General features: G+C 46.6%; 1 protein-coding gene across 1 annotated transcript in view; it reads left to right on the forward strand.

The window, feature by feature from the left end:
• nompC (no mechanoreceptor potential C) overlaps positions 1-19550 on the forward strand; it is a 101584-nt gene that overhangs the window by 31429 nt on the left and 50605 nt on the right. The window contains exons 3-4 of the mRNA XM_077662930.1: positions 4050-4148; positions 6087-6203. Coding sequence (XP_077519056.1) covers positions 4050-4148; positions 6087-6203 — 216 coding nt within the window. The remainder of the gene's footprint in view (positions 1-4049; positions 4149-6086; positions 6204-19550) is intronic.

Genomic DNA, 19550 nt, shown 5'->3' on the forward strand with positions numbered 1-19550 from the left:
TACTGACCGCACCGGAGTTCACCCACGTGTCCGTCAAAAAAACGAAGCAGCAGCTCAATGCAAAAAGAGAATAAAGTAGCAAGAACTGCGTTTGTAGATTGCGCCAGCATCGATCCGAGCGCCAGCGTGGACACGTGCATGCTCGAGCCACCGATTCCCTCCCCTAGTTCCCCGACACACACCCTTTCTCTCCTATGTACTACTCCTCTTCGCATCATTCTCTTTTTTGTCGTCCTCGACGGGCAGCCAGTATCGACCCCCCCCCCCCCCTCCACCCCGCTTTCACTAACACTGACGGTTCAACGCTGAACACCGCGACAGACACGACGAAAAGCCCGAAGCGCAATGGCCGTCAGTCCTGGCCTCACACCGGCGCTCTGTAGACAGGCCGCAACTTCGCACTCTCGCGCGATAATTTCGCAAAGATGCTCGCCGTATACGCGCATGGCTTTGTGCGCTGTGTGCACGCGTGTCATTGATGCCGCCAGTGGCTCTTATTTCTTTTTTTTTTGTCTGTGCTCGATAGCGCCTAAATAATTGCGCAAAGCTTACCCTCCCTGCATCTCGACATTCGCGAGTACACCTTTGAGAGATTCCAGCCATTCTTTCCGCAAATCACTCGTGCGACCGCAAATGCAGTGGGAGCAGTATCTTGGTTTCGCTTGTCTGCGTGATCGTGTACACCTTCTGTCAAAAGTTTAGAGCCCGAGGAGTTTCATTCTGAGCCATGCTATATAGCTTGTTACGTATCGGTGGTGTTCCAATCTTTTGTAGGCCTTTTGTCAAACGTTTACAGAACAAGAAGTTTCATTCTGAGCCATGCTATGTGGCTTGTCACGTATCGGTGGTGTTCCAATCTCTTGTACGCCTTTTGTCAAACGTTTACAGAACAAGAAGTTTCATTCTGAGCCATGCTATGTGGCTTGTCACGTATCAGTGGTGTTCCAATCTCTTGACAGTGAGAGATCTTATCCTAGCCTCTCAGAAACTAAGAACTTCCACCAATGCTACTAGTGCCCCATTACATGGCCTGAGGCGGATTTATTGGGCACTCTTTGCAGGATGCGGCTTGGGGGGTGGGGGGGTCTTTTTTGAAACATGTATTTTTTCGACTTTTTGCTTCAAAGAATAGGATTCAGCATGGATGTCCTATATAAAATTTCTCGCTTGTGGAGGGCGACCTCCCCCAAATCCTCCCAAGTAGAACACTGTAAAGCAAGCGCCTTGTGCACTTTACTTTCGACAGAGCTGTACGTTTAGTGAGCTGCGCAGAGGGGGCTTTGTAGTTTATAAGCGACTATCTACCTGCCTCATTCCTACAGTTATCTTTAGGAAATCCCTAACAACCGGAACCCTTCCTTCCTCGTGAAAACTTGCTAAGGTTCTCCCCCTATCGAAATCAGGTGATATGCATTTATTATCTAACTTCAGGCAAACTTCCTTAACAGCGCATTCATATGAAATACTTGATCACATTGTCTTTAAACATATTATGAAGTTTCTTGAAACTTATAGCATACTAAGTGTTTTCCAGCATGGTTTTCGTCGTAGCTTCAGTACTGTAGCACAACTGAAAAAATTCGTACATCACATCAGCAGTTCTCTCGCGATATAGGTGACCAGGTTGATGCTATTTTTATAGATTTCGCAAAGGCCTTCGATACAGTTTCAAACCCTAAACTCTACCAACTCATCTTCAGTTAATGGCTAATCCGGGGTTACCCAAAGTTGTGTACTCGGTCCTTTTCTTTTCTTCCTGTACATTAATGGTCTGCCATTTGACGTGTCAGTAAAGATACGCCTTTATGCCGAAAACTGCGTTTGATATCGAACCATTCAATCACGAGCTGATCGTGTTATCCTTAACAATTAATTCGCTGATTTGTGCAACTGGTTCAAGATGTGGAAAATGCATATTAACTTTTCTAAGGCCGTATGTATGTAATTTTCACGACGTCCGTGCCCTTCCTTCTTCACATATTCATACAATAGTCAACTTACACAGAATAGACGAATACGTGTATATTTATTTATTTATTTATTTTACCCTCAGGGCAAAGCATTACAGAGGGGAGTGGGTAATACATAATAACACTGAAATTACAAACAACACCAGGGAACAATACATTATTACTACATAGATAAGTTAGAATAAGTGATCAACACAACATATCACGCATTAGAAGCGGCAACAGCAGACCTAAACAATACAGGGTCAGGAATTGTGGCAACTGAGGAAGGAAGGCGGTTTCAGTCATATGACGTGCGAGGAATAAAAGAATCCGAGAATGTTTTAGTTTTGCATGTAGAAATGCCTACCTTATGTATGTGATCTGTGCGGCGTGAAATAAATGTCTCTGCGTGAAATATATCTCGGTCTTCTGCTAACGCACCACTGTCACGGTCAGAACACGTTGACATCGTCTGCAATAAGTCCCTTAAAATTAAGACTAGGATACTTACATCGCACGTTGCGCGTTCCGCCGCAAGAAAGTAAACTTTTAACGTCATCATCATCATCAGCCTTACTACACCCACTGCAGGGCAAAGGCCTCTCCCATGTCTCTCCAATTAACCCTATCTTTTGCCAGCTGCATCCATCCTTTGCCTGCAAACTTCTTAATCTCATCCGCCCACCTAACCTTCTGCCGTCCCCTGCTACGCTTGCTTTCTCCTGGAATCCACTCCGTTACCCTTAAGGACCAGCGGTTATCTTGCCTTCGCATTACATGCCCTGCCCAAGCCCATTTCTTTCTCTTGATTTCGACTAGGATGTCACTAACCCGTGTTTGTTCCCTCACCCACTCTGCTCGCTTCCGGTCTCTTAACGTTAACGGCAAGAGTAACGTATAATACAGTTATTTGCCCCATCCTCGAATATGCTTGTGTTGTTTGGAATCCCTATAAGCAGTGTGAGATCAACCAACTAGAACCTGGGCAAAAGGGGCCGTGCACTTTGCTTGCAGGAGATTTGACAGGATTTTTCGCCGTCCACTCTTCTTCCCCAACTAGGCCTCGCTACTCTTGCCGCATGTCGTCGTCTAGAATGCCTCAAATGCATGTACACTTTAGTCAATTTTCCTCGTTTTTTCTTCGCTAAATGATTACCTGACATTTTTAAAACATTCATTTACGAAGAGCAACCGTGTCCTAAAGATTTCGCCCTTTTATGCAACTTCTAAAGTACAGCTTTTTCCTCTTACCATTGAAGTTTGGAATTCCTTAGCAGGCGACATCCAATCATTATCATTAGAAGAATTTTTACGAGCCTGTTCCTAATGTTGTATGATTTCTTTCTTAAGTTCTTTGTATTGTGCTTTGTATTGTTTCTTTGTATTCGACTCCACTCCTGCAGGCTATTGCAGGGTGTATGATGTACGATCGATTCCTTATGTTTTTGTATCGTTCTTTGTATTGTTGCTTCTTTGTGTTCTACTCCACTCCTGCAATGGCCTGCAGGACTGGAGTAGAATACAATAACTGCAATAACTACAAACCAAGTACGCAACTTATCCTGTCCTCGGCTTTGCTCTACAAAGCACTTTTCTTCTGTGTTTTTCTTTTCTGCAAATGCGTAGTTTTTCATAAACCCTGCAGGCAGTCATTACCTCTGTCCTACCTCCTGTCCTTTTTCTTCCTGTTTACTCTTTCTTTCGTATTGTTATTTCCGCCGGTCAATGTTGGAGTGCCCGCCATGAATGAGACAGTACCGTCTGTCAGTGTCCAGTTCCTTCTTTTTCCATAAGCAGGCAATACCATTGTACTACTACTAGTAATACAACTACAGCACTGCCACTACGAAATCGCGAGCTACTGCAAAGGATGATGGGCGAAGCATATCGCGAAATACGCATCCTTTGCCGGCACTCTAGTCATATAACCTGCGTGATTTGAGTAGTCACTGAAATGTCCTACGCTGACAACATTGTGAAAAGAGGCGAGCTGCCAAACGCCGAGTTGTATTTAACGACGTAGTTTAGTTTCACGAAACTGCACACATTTCGCTCAAGCAATGTTATCTTACCTCCTCTGTACTTGTTTCTGCACAGGACGGCCAGACAGCCCTGCACCTGGCCGCCGTCCACGTGAGGGAAGACATGGTGCGACTGCTGCTCAACCGCCGCGCCGATCCAACCGTCACAGGAGGGGTAAGGGCCCACTCATTTCCCACCCATTCTTCTTCCTCTGATGCGTTAGCCTTAGAGCCCTCAGGTTGGAAACATCTTTCCGTCCGTCCGTCTGAAGCCTCGGTCAGCAGGTGGCAATGTGGAGACAGAGAGGAATCCTTGCTCCGGTTTCACAGGAGAGGAGGATTGAGAGGGAAGACGATGAGAAGGCAAGAGGCGACTGGTGGCGGGTGGAAAAAAGGGGAAAAATGTAAATCCCTCGCCCAACTTTCAGATGAGAGAAGGAAGAGGAAAAGTGGGACGGGGGAAAGGAAGAAAGAGTGGAAAGCCACGGGTGGCGGTGGGGGATAGTGGAGAAGAGGTAATGCGTGTCGCACTGTAATTGTTGGTTTGGATCGGGTGAGTGGAGCGGGGCTGCAGGTTGTCTCGCGGTGACTTACGGACTGGATCACGGCGCCCTCTCGCATGGTCTTAAACAGTCAACGACAGCGGTTGCTCCGTCCGGCAGGACCACTTATGCTAACGCATACTCTGCCGCATCAATTGCATTGACCGTCTATATTGTTTTTTTTTTACTTCTGCGATCACAAGGCTTGGAGTAACTTCATACTTTATCAGGCTCAGTGCCTCTTTGGTGCTTATCTGCGCCCTGCGCCTGGGTACGCAGAGCTATAGCGGTATTTTGAGTTGAAATTACGAAAGCTTGACTGCGGAAACGAGAGGCCACAACAAAACAAATTTAAAGAATAGTCAAAAGGAAAACATATCACAGTAACTGTTCTTGACAAACCGGCCGGATTGTCAGGGGAAGGTAAGCGTTCCGAGCAAAGAACGTAATTTAAGAGCTTGGTCCCTCATTTGCTAGCGCCAGCTGTAGCTTCCGCTCCAGCGCCAACAATCTGTAAGACAAGTGTATAGATTTCTGTCGTACTCACCCCTTGATTAGTATGCGTCTTGTCTGCGCATTGCGCATCACAATAGTCGTGAGCCAAATGACGCGTAAATTGCATCTGCTACTGCGCCACTTTTATTAAAGTGTGAACAAACGTGTCCACGTTCTAACATTCTGTCTGTACGTTGGTGCCGCCAGGGGTTTGTCTCTGATAAAAAAAGGCAGTTAGGGCTCGAGACCACCGTGTACAGTCGCGATGAAAGCAGATGCGAACAGTGGAGCACGCAGGCGCCACGGTGTTCGCATGTCGTTGCATAGCCCCAGCACATAACCTATCCCTGAATCATTGTAAAGTCGTAAATCAAATTTGTCTTCATGCCAATATTCGTGTTTGTATATCTTTGCTATTTCGACCGGCGCATTTATTTTTTTCGGTGATTTCAGGACGGGTCCTATATTTGACATGCTCGTAGGGATTATTACATCGAATACAACTCAAGAACAACGTGGCTTTTCCCCGTCAATAGACCCCATTCCATCCAAGGCATTAGCTGATTCTCATGACCCTGGTAGCATGACAACGCGGGTAGGGGACAATCCCCGACCATGGAGGCAGAGATTATCCCCTTTTGTCTGCCACTCCCTGCATTGCCACGCTAGCAGGGTCCCGAGAATCGGCCGGCGCCATTGGCTGGAAGCGGGTCCTTTGACGGGAAAGAGCCGCTGCGTTCTTGAATCGTACCCGACTATAATGTGACTTTCTGCATCAGTCATGTAGTTGCTGCTGCTGATCTGCTGCTGTTAAAACAGACGCTTCATTCTCGCATGTCTATCTGGAGCGTCTTTCATACATCCCAAATTGCAGTTAATATTGCTGTAATGATGTCAGTTGATTGTGTACAGTACTATGTCTCTTGCGTATTACCTTAATCGCATTGCATGTGCTCGTTCGCTATAGCCAAAGGCGGCTACAAGCACAGCTGTTTTGCTCGTCCGTCTGTAACCTCAACGCAATAATGAACTGAATTGGAGCAATGGAATTGACAATTCTTCTGTTCCCCTCGCAGCCCAAGGGCCAGCTGCCCATCCACGTGCTGAGCGCTCGGCCAACGGGCGCGGCCATCGTACCGCTGCAGCTGCTGCTACGGGCGGGTGACAAGAATGTCCGCATGGTTCCAGACATGGTGGGTGGCTCAGTGCGCGCGCCGCGACGCCTCCCGGTTGCCAGTGCTGAGTCACTTTTTCCCGAAAGGCTTTTCCACGCCGCAGCTTCGTCAAGAGTATTTAAGCTTTTCTTTATGGTCACCACAAAACTGAACACATCAACAACGCGAAACTTTCATAACAGTCGCCTACTGAAGTTGCTGCTGGCCATGTTGCATGATTATATCGCTCGTTTGACCAACGTGTAAACCCAACCTTATTCTACGAGCGAGTTCGAATTCAGAATTTCTTTTTTTCTTCTTTTGTCTGGAGTATATATCAACTGACTGGTTATGAGGCTGAAATCTGATCGTACAGTTTGACATGCCTTATTAAGCCCATGTAAAGTCTATCACCACCTGGCAGCAGTGCGTGTACAGTTATTGATAAGTCACCGCATGAATTCATCATTTATCGAGCTAACAAGACGCCCGAGCATCTCCATCTGGTCAGCACTGTAACCGAAACCGGTTGCCGTGCACACAAGCCCACACTAAGAACTCGTGCGAACTAGGAAGAGCCTTATGGCTCCATATGCAAAGAGTATGCCTGGCTTTGTCAAGCCGTCATGCGATCGACCTCGATAACGATGAATTTCCAGCAGAAAAAGGAAAACAGCGCTAAAACTGCCCTGTTAACATTAGAATTACACGTTAACGGGGAAAGACGGGCTAGTGGTCTTGGTACGTATAATGCTTTTTTTTTTCAGCGCGAAATACACAGGACAAAGAAAGAATTGTGTAGTTCACGCTAAACAGAAAATGCATATGTGAGTAACAACAACAACAAAACATTCTAAAGTTACTCGATCTGATCAATTACGAAGTTGTCTGTGAGGCCCACGTATCAAAATTTGTCACTCTATATGGCCCAATGGTCGAAGCTTAACAGAGCAGGACGCCTCGCGCCGTGTCCAGAACTGTTGGTGACGAAGGAAAACTTGCAGGGCGCGTGATGCTCGAGTCAGCTAGCCTTCGGAGATAGCCGTAGGCCACGACCGGATTATGAATGAGTTTCGTAATAGATAATACACTGCGGCACGTTCATAGCAGCTTAATTTCGGTTGTGTTCGTGTTTGTACCAAAAAGGAAGCCGAAAGATGGACAGAGGAAGTGCCAACAAAGCAGTTCAGTGATTGTGCCTACGCGGCACATCTCCGAAGCGCCGAAACAACGGCGACTCTATATATAGCAGCTATCGGGCAGGCCCTGCAGCAGCGGTCAACGCGTTTCAGGGGCTGATCATGGCAACAGGATTATTCTGGCACGTGCGAGAAAAGTAGCTGTCGATTTTCGGAAAACTGTTTACACTACGGTGAGCTATTACGCCTAAGCCACAACCGTGCTGGCGCCCAAAGCTCGTTCCGAGATTGTTTAGCGGCTATTTTGCTTTGTGCATTGATCGGCTTATCAAATGCGAAGTTTCGTATAAGAAAAAAGAAAGCTGAAGGGGAGATTACTGGCGAGGTCTGTGGCTGCCCCTTAGAAAAATTTCTTTTTACCGTCTATAGGATGTCGATAGACTTTTGCCAGTAAAGTTATAAACTGTCTATAGACTATGCAGATTTCTGCTATTGCACTTAGTAGACTTTTGTCTGAAGGCAATTTATAAATACCAATATAAACAAAAGGGAATATCTATAGAAGGCAATAAAGTCTATAAGAAGTCTATAGAAAGTCTATCGACCATTTTATGCGGATAAAAGTCTATCGACCATTTTTATAAAATAGCCGCTTGTAGGTCTATTGCAGTTATGCGACAGGGGCTTAGACATAGGGAGGTTGTGCTCATAATGCCTTTTTATGTTTATTACTTTCATAGCGGGATTTAGGCCAAACGAGATTTTAAGATGGTAAACATAAAGCATTACTTCTGGGGAAAAATAGAAACGCAATACTGTGTAAGCATGAAAACAGCGGAAAATTCTGTGAAGATCAGACAGTGTATAGTGCAGCATACTTCATAAAGAATCCGAAATGATTTTTTTTTCTGGAAAGCGCGATGACTAGAACAATAAACACAGCATTTCATGGTCGAAAGCTACACAAGATAATGTTCATTCAAGGAAATACGGTCAAAGAAAATGCTGCGGTGTGGCGGCGACACGGACGCTCAGTTCGTCCAGTGCTCACTCACTTGGAACACGTTTTAAATAAAAGTTCTAAGCAGATCAGCGGCAAAAAAAAAAAATAGTAGGAGAGCGCGAAGTTCCTAGACGGCGTTGCGGATCGAATTTCCCTCAGAACTGCAGCCTGTGCAGGTTGGTCTCGTCGAGTGCAGGCGGCATGCAGATGCCGAAGTCGCTGGACGGGTAATATACGCAGCGGCACTCGTCCACGCAAGCGAGCTGCACAAAGCCGCCGCATATCTGGCCGCACTCTGTTGTGTGCTCGCCGCATCCCGATGGCACCACAGCGAACGCCGCCAGAAGCAACAGCGGCAGCACGAACGGCTTCAGGCACCGAAACGCCGCCACTGGGGAAGGCGAGGAACCCATAGTCTGCGATGTGATGGTGGTCCCCATTCGCGGTAAGGAGGTCGGCAAGTCCGTTTTGAATGAGTGAAAAAAACAGATGCACCTTATAGACGTTTTCTTTTTTACGCGATAGCTCGGTCGGTCGAAAAGCCGTCGGCGTAGTCGGCACCGCGTGTCGGAAATAATCGGGGGCTGCGGAAAACAAAGCGTATTATGCCGCGGCGGCTGCGTTTTTATGGAGGAAAAATGCTAAGGCGCCCGTGTGCTGTGCGTTGTCAGTGCACGTTAAAGATCCCCAGGTGGTCGAAATTATTCCGGAGCCCTCCACTACGGCACCTCTCTCTTCCTTTCTTCCTTCACTCCCTCCCTTATCCCTTCCCTTACGGCGCGGTTCAGGTGTCCAACGATATATGAGACAGATACTGCGCCATTTCATTTCCCCCAAAAACCAATTATTAACCAATAATTATCAACCATTTGCCGCAGAGTGTTCCGGATGGCGTCATACGATTCAGCGCTTTGTGCAGCATAAGCTTACTCGTTAAGTTAGAACCTATAGCTAGCGGCGGAGATTTGAACCGGCGACCTATAATCGGAGGCTGCGCAAAAAAAAAAAATCGTATCATGATAATTTTTGATTCTAGTGATTGATTGTTGATAGGTGTGTGATAGGCGATGACGAGTTAATGAAATCATTGCAATTAAATGGTTATTTAAAGAAATGAAAAAAAAATAACAAATTAAAAAAAGGAGGTTTAAGGTGTCAAATGCTCAGAATGAAAAGGCAGTGCATGACGACGCTAATTAAGAAAATTTAGAGTGTGTAATTGATCAATTCAACCATTGAAACAATTGAAAAAATGAAAAATGCGTTTAAAGGTGTCAAACCGCTCAGAATAGGAAGTCTAACCCACTACGCTGTCGAGTCATACCCTTAAGCCGTAGCTCAAGTTTATTCGTCCCTTATTTTTTTTTTTCTAAGAAAAAACGTTTTTGATCGTGTCCGTAGTGCATCGCTGGTTTGCCGGGTGCACCTGGCGAATACACGATAAAAGTGGTAGCACAAAGTGCACCAGGCGATCACCGCGAGCGCTCTGCCGTCGCCCACGTTATAAAGGCCCCTTGGGTCGGGTGCTTGTGTTTTGCCCGCTGATAATCACAGAGATATAACTGCGGATAAAAGTTTGCACATGCTGGCTTGCTAGGCGCTTCTTAGAACTGGAATAAAACACGGAAGTAGTGCACAGGCACTTCGCGATGTCTCTGTATAATTTTTCTTTCTTAGTTCTTTTTGCAAGCAAGCGCGGTAATAGGCAAACACGCGTTGCTCCCGCGCGGTGTGACTACAAACGTCACAAAGTGGGGCATGCGCTGAACTTGAGTGATGCACATTCGTCGACAAGCAACGACTATTGCGCAAGGAAGGCGGTTAGAATACAGAGCAATGAAACGCAAAATACAGGCAATGGCGGCAAGTAGCAACGTCAAGTAGGTCAATAAAGAACATCCACCCCCATGAAGCCCCTCATTTCTGCCGCAAGGCTAGGCCTATTTTATGCAGAAATAAAGACGTTTAAAAAAAAGAACATCAGACCATTAGCTTTGAAGTGCGAAATTTCCGCGCGAACAAACGTTGCTCCACTCGAGCTAAACTACACGATAGAAAAAAAAAACATTGAAGATTTTTGTCTACTTTAAGGGGTACAGACATAACATTTCGAACATAAACAAACAATGTGATTTGTTTTATGCACGTAAGAAGATATTTTCTAGCAAATTTCAGTCGCAAGTGTTCAGTGGAACGTAATTCGACATGATTTTGAATGTTGTTCGAGTAACCGCTCAGAATTCCCATCACCATCGAGTGACGTCAGTGTGCACGTGTTCCAATTATCGTTACGTCACCAAACCGAGTGGTTGTTCATAGGAACAACCAGCGCTTGCCGGTGACGTCGACGTCATCATTATTCCGGTAGTCCAGGCTATCCGGTCGACCCTGACGTCAATGTGTACTTCAGAGCTGGCACCTACCGAGACCAAAAGTTCCGGTACAAAATCCTTTGTAACTAATTAGTAACGCTGCGCACTGGGTTTTTAAGCTTATTGTTATGATTACTAGGCCCATAGCCATCATTCAAGGCCAAATAACAGACACCCAAAATTTTTGTTTTGTACCTCTTTAAAGCTTTTGTTGTCTGGCAGAATTGTCTGAATGCTGTGAACGCGATGAGACGCATAACTATCTATAACAAGAAATAAATTATTGCGCTGGTTTTAATGGTGCAACTAGTTATGGTGTGGCTCTCGATAATTCACTTTCATGCGAGGAGCTAACCGGGACATAAATGTGGAAGGTTCGCTTTTGTGGCTGTTATTGCGATTCTGTTATGAGCAGAAAGGATGAATCTAATAGAGTTCGACCAGGTAACTTTCAAATAGCCTATTTCTTTCTTCTGTCTTTCATTTGCTGTAAGCATACGGAGCCGAGGGAAACAACGCCGTTCAAAACAGCGCACTTATAGATCGTTAATGATCTTAGGTACGCCATGCATAGCAGAGCAGGGTCTACTCACTGTGCCCCGAAAATTAACGCCTCAAAAAGAGTCAGCAGTGGTGATCTAAATTCAGACAGTGTTGCAGCGGACATTCTCCTCCTCCTCCTCCTCCTCCTCCTCCTCCTCCTCCTCCTTCTTCTTCTTCTTCTTCTTCTTCTTCTTCTTCTTCTTCTTCTTCTTCTTCATCTTCTTCTTCTTCTTCTTCTTCTTCTTCTTCTTCTTCTTCTTCTTCTTCTTCTTCTTCTTCTTCTTCTTCTTCTTCACCCCAGGTATATGGCACGCGGACATTCTACTTGAAGCATTTCATCTTCCATGTCATCGCTTCTTTTACGCTGTCTTAAGAGCAAGGTTTCTCGAGCACGCTGCATTTCTGCAGGAGAACGAAGACGAGAAGGTTACTAGGAAAGCGAAGTAGTGGTAAAAAAATCAAATCGGCTACCTTGGTATTTTTTTCATTATTATTTTTATTCTTACAATTGTCATCATCATTTAACCACTTGGCTATAAACATCGGTCTCGATCTCCTGCGTGCGTTATGCATTTCCCGTTTCATTTAGTTGTACCTTCTTGTTTGCTTCTTCCTTCCTTGGCATTCATTTTATTTTCGTCCAGGAAATATTTACCTGAAAAACTCTCTGTGCCCCCCAATTCTTGGTCAATCCCTCTATGTGGGCATGTGCCATTGTATGAGGGTAACAATAACAGCAACTGTCTCGCCCCGTGTCTGTCCTTGAAACATTCGCTAAAGGAAATGATCGCGAATGTTCGGTATTGGTTTTTGCGCATCGGCTCTGATCACCATGAGGTACTTCCGTAAACCACCCTACTGCACGCTCTCAAACCTCGCACGGGTATAGTAACACGTTCGTCGCGATAAATATAACAATCTGTAGGAGTGGTCTAGAGGAGGGACGGGATTTATTAGGCGAGGCCTGTGACATTGCAGGCGGCATCTCTAGCAGAGCTTTGCAGCACTCCTAGAAAGGCTCCCAGATCACATCGTCAAATCAAGGTTTATGAACTTCACCTGAGGTGCATCTAAGGTTAAGGTCTGTGGCCTTTTTACAGCAATAGCCATTAGTCGTTCACTTTTTGGTACCGTGTAGTGCATATACGTCCGCGGTCACATGATCACCATGTGGCTCGTGGTGTGTGGCTCTTGAGCCCACCCTCACTCAGATGCTAGCTACCATGGCAGAGATGACGGGTCCCTCGAAGACCCGGGAGAATGACTTCACAAACGTCGCGGTGAACACGAAGTCAAGTGACGACTACATGACGAGGCTGAGTTGCATGGCTGTTAACAGGAGAGAGAGCGCCAACAGCGAGAGGCCACTCATGGGTTCAACCGTCAGTTCAGCGCCAACCCGTCCCGAATTGCTGGTTCGGTCAGCGGCGCTCTCACAAATGCTACGCACGTAGCGCTGAAATTCCCCGCAGACAGCACCAAGGCACAGAACACACCTGTTAAACTATACTGGGATGTGAATATGTCCAGTTACACCGGGCGCCTTTCCTGCAGCAAGCAAAATAAAAAAATTAATAGCAATACAAGCACGGCTGTTATGCATCACAAAGCATCCACCCTGAGTTTTTATCTGACGAAGCCCCTGACCCGGACAGCAATATTTCGTGGTCAGAATTACAGAAGGATAATATGCACTAAATAAAGATCATGAAAAGAGGAAATAAGTCCTGCGTAATAACGATGGGACATCAAAAAAATGCAGTGTCCAGTCTTAAGAGACCAATCCCACTTTAATGAAAAAAAACACAAAAGGAGTCTAGTAACTGTGTGAAAAAAAAAAGACACAACGAAGGCGCAAAGTCCTGAAACTTGGTGGTATCTCAGAACAAATTCGGATCTTCGGGTAGATGGCTCTCGTTAAACCCAGGCGGCATGCAGTAGCCGAAGTCGCTGAGCTTGTAGAAGACGCAGTGGCACCTTTCCTCGCACCCGACTTGCATGAAGCCGCCGCAGTGTTGCCCGCAGGCAGCCTCTCTCTGGCTGCCTGCTGGCACGACAGCGAGTGTGGCCAGCAGCACCAGTGGGAAAACAAGCAGCCACAGGCAGCGAACCGCCACCACTGACGAAGACAGGGAACCCATAGTTGGGCGAAGGCGTAGCTTGCCGCCCGCTGTCAGGTGAAAGACTGTGAAGAGCCTGCACACGAGGATTTTAAAAGTCTCCCGTGAACGAAAAAAAAACCAACAGAGGCACTGCATGTAACCTGGGTTCTTGGGAGCAGCACGCGGTGCAAGCCGTAGTAGAAATGCTTCCTTGCTACGCATTGTTTAGAAATGACGCAAAACAGAACGGGACTAATGCATGCACTGCGCGATGTCTGTATATGTTTCCCTCCGTTTGATGTCAGTTTCAAATGGCGAGTAGCAAGTAAGCGCAATAACTGGTATGCCTCGCAACCACGCGGCATCACTACGAATGTCAGACTGACAAAAGCACTGAACTTATTATAAGGTCAATAGCATTTAAGTTATAGTCTTGTAAAAGCCACCGGGTTTCTCCGTAATGAAAATGCCTGATTTGTCCAGGGGATCATGACGTCATTAGCACAGCCAAATTTGAAACTCTGAAGCCTAGAATGTTCGAGTATTTTCTATTGGATTATCATATGGGATTATACTAACCCGACCCATTCTTCCACCTTAATCCACCCAATAATTCATATCACTCCGCCATCCAATCCCCACTGAACCACTGTAGTTCACCCTTAATCCACACTAATCCATCTTAACCCATTTTCTGGTTTTATAATCCACCCCTAATCCACACTAATGCACTTTAACGCATTTTCTGGGTTGAGGTGGATTAACCCATTTTTGGCCTACTTCCAAAATTTAGGGGCTGCCCAACTCCCAAATACGATCACATTTTATCCTTTAAGAATGTGTAATGAAATATGTAAGCTGTAATGGGATTGGGTTAACCATACAGCCATCCATTCTACCATGGAATCTACAGCGTTAGCAGTAATACGTATTTTTTTATGGGGCTTTATATGTCTCAAAGCGACTCAGGCTATGAGGGACGCCGTAGTGAAGGGCTCCGGAAATTTCGACCGCCTGGGAAATAATTGAGTGAATTATTTATTTGCCGCCTGCCGCGGTTGGCAGGGGCCAAAGTGGAGAGAGGGAATATTCCTATCTACGTTTAAGGGGGATCGAGATGGGACAGGAAAAATTCTAGTGATGGAAGAGAGGGTTGGAGGCGATGGCTGGCCCAGTGGTTTAGGAGGTTTTGGCCGAAGGGGAGCAAGACGTTAGGACACGGACGGTGTCTGCTACCCGAGGGTGGTTCCACTAAAGAATGCAGGGGTCTATGGCTATAAGCCAAAGCTATAACAGCTTTCGCTGATTCATGCGCTAAGCCACAAAACCTAGCTTTACAAATTTTATTTCTTAACATACCACTTTTTTTTAAGTTCTGCCACGCACGGATCACTAGTCAAAAATCTAGCAGTTCATGGCTTTTCTTTCAGGATTTGTTCGCTTGTATATTACAGCGTTGGCATTGTATTATAACGCCACGGGCTTACAAGCTAGTGCATACCACGCCGCAGCAAACAGTTCTAATCAAGCCAGCTCAGAACAGTTCGAAAAGATCGCGATTAGACTTGCACGGCAGGCACAGTACAGGAAGAGATACTCACTGCGACCCGGAAATGCAAGCGTCGCGAAGATTCAGCAGCGCTGATCGAAATTCATACTGCGGAGTCCTTCAAGCTGAGCACGTCGTCTTCCTCGTCACCGATGCTTAGCGCACTGTCTCAAGCTCGAAAAAAAAGAAAAAACCGCGTTAACTCCCTGTGGGCATCTGCTCTGGGCCATGAGAGGAAGAGAATGGAGGAAGAGTGAAAATGGCGCCGTAGTGGAGAGCTCCGGATTAATTCCGACCATGTTTAGTGTGCACTAGCATCGTACACCACACGGGCGTCTTTTTTTTTTTTATTTCGCCTGCATCGAAACGCCAACGCCGTGGCCGGTGTTTGATCCCGGTCGCATTTGAGTGATGTGTTTCTCACACTCGGAAATGAAAATGAAGAATTGGTTCGAGAAACGAAAGGAGGGCAGTATGTCTCATTTCTCGGTGGACACCACAATCGCGTGGTAGGGGAAGGGATAAAGGAGGGAGTGAAAGAAGAAACAGAAAAAGAGGTGTCGTAGTGGAGGGCTCCCGACTAATTTCGACCACCTGCGGATCTTTAACGTGCACTTATGTGGTACAGCACGAGGGTTCTTCGCGTCAACGCTGCAGGAATTGGAGAATAAAATTGGTAGAGAAGGAGAGGTGCTGGCAGAAGAATGTTTCACCCCGTGTGGGCGCCTGTGAATTGCCACGAAAGTAGGGATGAAGAAGGTTAGTTGTCCACTCTTGCTGATCTCCTCCGGTCACGGTGAAGTATTGTTCACTAAGAAAAATAGGCTTGTACGCGCTCGTACCTCATACGCAGCTATTTTCGCGGTATATTGGATGCTCACACCCTCGTCCAAATAGATTTAATGGTCAGTAAAAGAGAAACAGAGAAGGAAGAGGGGTCATCTGGCAAGGCCCGAGGTATTGCTGTTCGGCTTTGTTTGCAGAGCTTTTGCAATACCTCCTAAAGAGGTTCCTAAATCACATCCCCCAACACGTCGTTATTTCCTGTAATACAAGTCTGCGATGCTGTAGTCGAGGCATCTGGACCTCACCTGATCTCAACCTGACGTTGAGGGCAGTGGACCTTTTATAACGCTACAGCTGTCTGCCGCTTATTTCTTGCTTTTCCTTTGCACACGTCCGTCCGCGGTCACATAAACATCGCGTAGCTGGTGGCACGTGAGAGTGCGGACATTAAGTTGCTCGCTATCGCCGGAGAGAGGGTCGGTGCCTCGAAGCACATTACTGAGAAGACCATCGCAAACGTCGTCGCGAACGCGAGCAACGGCTACGAGAAGGTAACGAGTTGCGCACCCTTGGAGAAGATGTAAAGCGCCAGCGGCGAGAGGATCATCACGTGCGAGCTGGTGACGCCGATATGTTGAGGCGGCGGCCAGGATCAGGAAGGGCGCGCACACTGAAATACAGCCGCTAGACGCATAAGAGGGGTTCACCTCGGGGGTGTCACCCGGGTGCTTGAGCGTAACTTCAAAGCCAACCAGCTCAACCTTGCGTGTTCGGTCAGCGACAGACAATCGAAGATGGTATGCATTTTAGCGGTAGCTGCACGCTTAACTCCAATCATACATCACTAAACCACTGAATTACAGATGTCCGTCGAACGTCCACGGGATGCCTTGCAACGAATATTTCGACAAAGGTGTTAATCCCCCGGAGGTTCGTGGAAGACCGATGGGTGTAATCCATTCGTCCAGGGCACGTCTCGCGCAAAGAAATGACTGAAAGGCAGGTGAAGTTAGGAGACCAGCTAGAGATAAAATTCGTAGAATCTTTCAACGTCGCCTGGTAAGTTTTGTCTCCGGTATTCAGGTTGCCTTAGTTCTACACGGGATTTGTTTCTCCGAGTCTGACAAGTAAGCAAGCATGACAACCCATTATATCTCGTAGTCAAAACGTGTTAATGCGTGCAGATTAGTGTTAGCAGCCCAGTGTAAAAGGGGGGGGGGGGGGGGGGGATCATCGGCAAAAGGTGGGAGTGGGGAAGGTGCGGGAATCATTGGGCTAGGTCTTTGACATAACATGCGGCATCGCTCGCAGAACTATTGCAATTCTCCAGCACTCCACTGGCATGATCCTGCGGACCTTACGGTCTTTCTGGCTGAGCTTGAAGTCTAGCGATCTTTTTATCTCTTGCACTTGCATAGTCGGACGTTGCTCTCAACGATATTTGTACCTATAGGCCTCGTAAAATGTAAGCTCAACAAAAAAATTATCTCACGCAGGTATAAACAAAGCGTAATGGTATGCAAAAACGAATAAATTTGTGTAGAAAAGCAGGCAATGTAATGCACAATGCTCAACAAAGAGTTCAGGCTGAGCTTTTCTTAGTGAGCACCATAACGAGTACAAAACTACATTTCGTGGACGTAATTGCAGAAGGGCGACATACATTAAAGTAAATGACCATAAAAGATGCTTCGTTACGACAGTTGCAAATCGACAGAGGCGTCGCTGAGTTCGTCCAGCGGGTAATGGCACTCCAAACAAAAAAAAAAGTGTTCACGGAAGTAGCAGATCAGCCACGAAGGAAAAGAGAAGGCGTCAAGTTACCAAATGCAGTTTTGCGTGAACCTCTCAAAAGAACTTCAGGTCGGGCGGGTGGGTCTCGTTCTGTGTGGGCGCCAGGCAGACGCCGAAGTCACTGAGTGGGTAAAACACGCAGTGGCACTCGGACACGCACATGAGCTGCACGAAGCCTCCGCAAATCTGGCCGCACTCGGCCTGGTTATCGCTGCACTCCGCTGACGGCACAGCAAACGCCAGCAGGGCCAAGGGTGGCAGCACGAACAGCCGCAGGCACCGACACACCGAGGACGACGAGTAACCCATAGTCGGCGGAAAAGTTCCTTGCTCTTCGCGCTGAAGCCCTTGCGTGAGAAAAACTGGGCGCCAGAAATTGTAAATCTGTTACGAACAAATGCAACAACGAAGGTTGTATGAAGTATTCACTTAATAGCACGCGCCATTTTGTTGTGGTAGAACTGTTCTAAACCTATACTGAGCCTTCAGTATAAGCGGCCAAGACGACCGACCTGATTGGCGCGAACGGGCCGCCACGCGCGGTTTCCATAATTATATTTATGCCCTTCCCTATACACAGAAGCAAAATTTTGAAATACAGGAGTTTCCTAAACGTCCCTGAAGAGGACCTTGAAAGGGTGCGCATGCGAAGAGAAATTATTTGGGTGTTACTGCGGGGACGAGCCGCCGCGGTGGCTGAGTGGTCATGGTGCTCGGCTGCTGGCCCGAAAGACGCGGGTTCGATCCCGGCCGCGGGGGTCGAATTTCGATGGAGGCGAAATTCTAGAGGCGTGTGTACTGTGCGATGTCAGTGCACGTTAAAGAGCCCCAGGTGCTCGAAATTTCCCGAGCCCTTCACTACGGCGTCTCTCATAGCCTGAGTCACTTTGGGACGTTAAACCCCCTTAAACAAAACTACTGAGATGACGACGCCATTTGTGCCACACCTGCAACACTACAGTGTGCCGTTCAAACAAAATTGAGGACGTCACTTGAATACCATAGTGTCTGCAGTGCGCGGTGATACTTAAATACGTATCGTTGCCACGTAGTGTCACTACATACATCATGAAGTGACGCGTGCGCAGTGCTCGTTTTCGTCAGCGTATCAAGTTGCCACTCTTCGGTTCCCTCTCGCCTTACACATCCATGGGCATGCCACGACAATACTTTTACACTAGAAAATGGGCTAGAATTGTACAACAATGCAAAACCAAATTAATTCAGAGGCGACAAGTTATGACCAAATTCCTGTCAGCACGTTCAATATCAAGTAGTGCGTCCTAAAGCGTGAATTTCCTCTGAAAACGTCTTTGTCTCAAGTCATGTGAGAAGATTGTATTGTGTTAACTGTAAAAAAAAGCTTTTGTGTTAACCAGTATAACTGTGTAAACGCGATCAGCGCAGTGAGTCACTCTACAGGGCGGAAAAATTGCAATCCTTTCATGGTCTAGGATGCCTTGATAATCTGTAGGATGACGTGGCATAGTCTGCTTTTATGCGAGATGCTCACCGCACTATTTCATGGCTCGATTTCATGGCTGCTATTGCTCGCGATACGCTTATAATCTAAAAAAAATGAAGTGAATAGTTTTTTTCAGCACCCTCACTTTCCAACAGCTTATTTTCATTTCTCTTTGTATAAATTATGACAGCATAACATTGCATATAAAGCCTTGTAATGACACCTTATGGCTGTGCCGCGCCGCAGGCGACACAGCATAGCTCAGAGCAGCACCCATAGATTCACTGTTTGTCTAGCATGCCACACATGCCAGAGGAACAGATACTCACCGTGACACGAAAATGGCTGCGCCTCAAGGAATCGGCCGCGGTGATAGTAATTCAAACTGCGTGGGAATGAGTCTTGTTGTTGTTGTTCCAAACTGAACACGTCGTCTTTCTTGTTATCTATTATTAGTGCACTGTCCTTTAAAAAAAACACTTGTTTTTCAGGAAATGAAAGGCGCAGTAGCTGTCTCACTTTTCGGTGGAAACTGTGGTATTGTATTCTGTAGTTATGTTTGTATAAACTAGGTGGCGCTAGGCATGCGCCCTATCTGGTCAGCTGACTCGCACATCTGTATATATATTCATC

The sequence above is a fragment of the Amblyomma americanum genome, chromosome 4, assembly GCF_052857255.1.
Source record: "Amblyomma americanum isolate KBUSLIRL-KWMA chromosome 4, ASM5285725v1, whole genome shotgun sequence".
Classification (NCBI taxonomy): domain Eukaryota; kingdom Metazoa; phylum Arthropoda; class Arachnida; order Ixodida; family Ixodidae; genus Amblyomma; species Amblyomma americanum.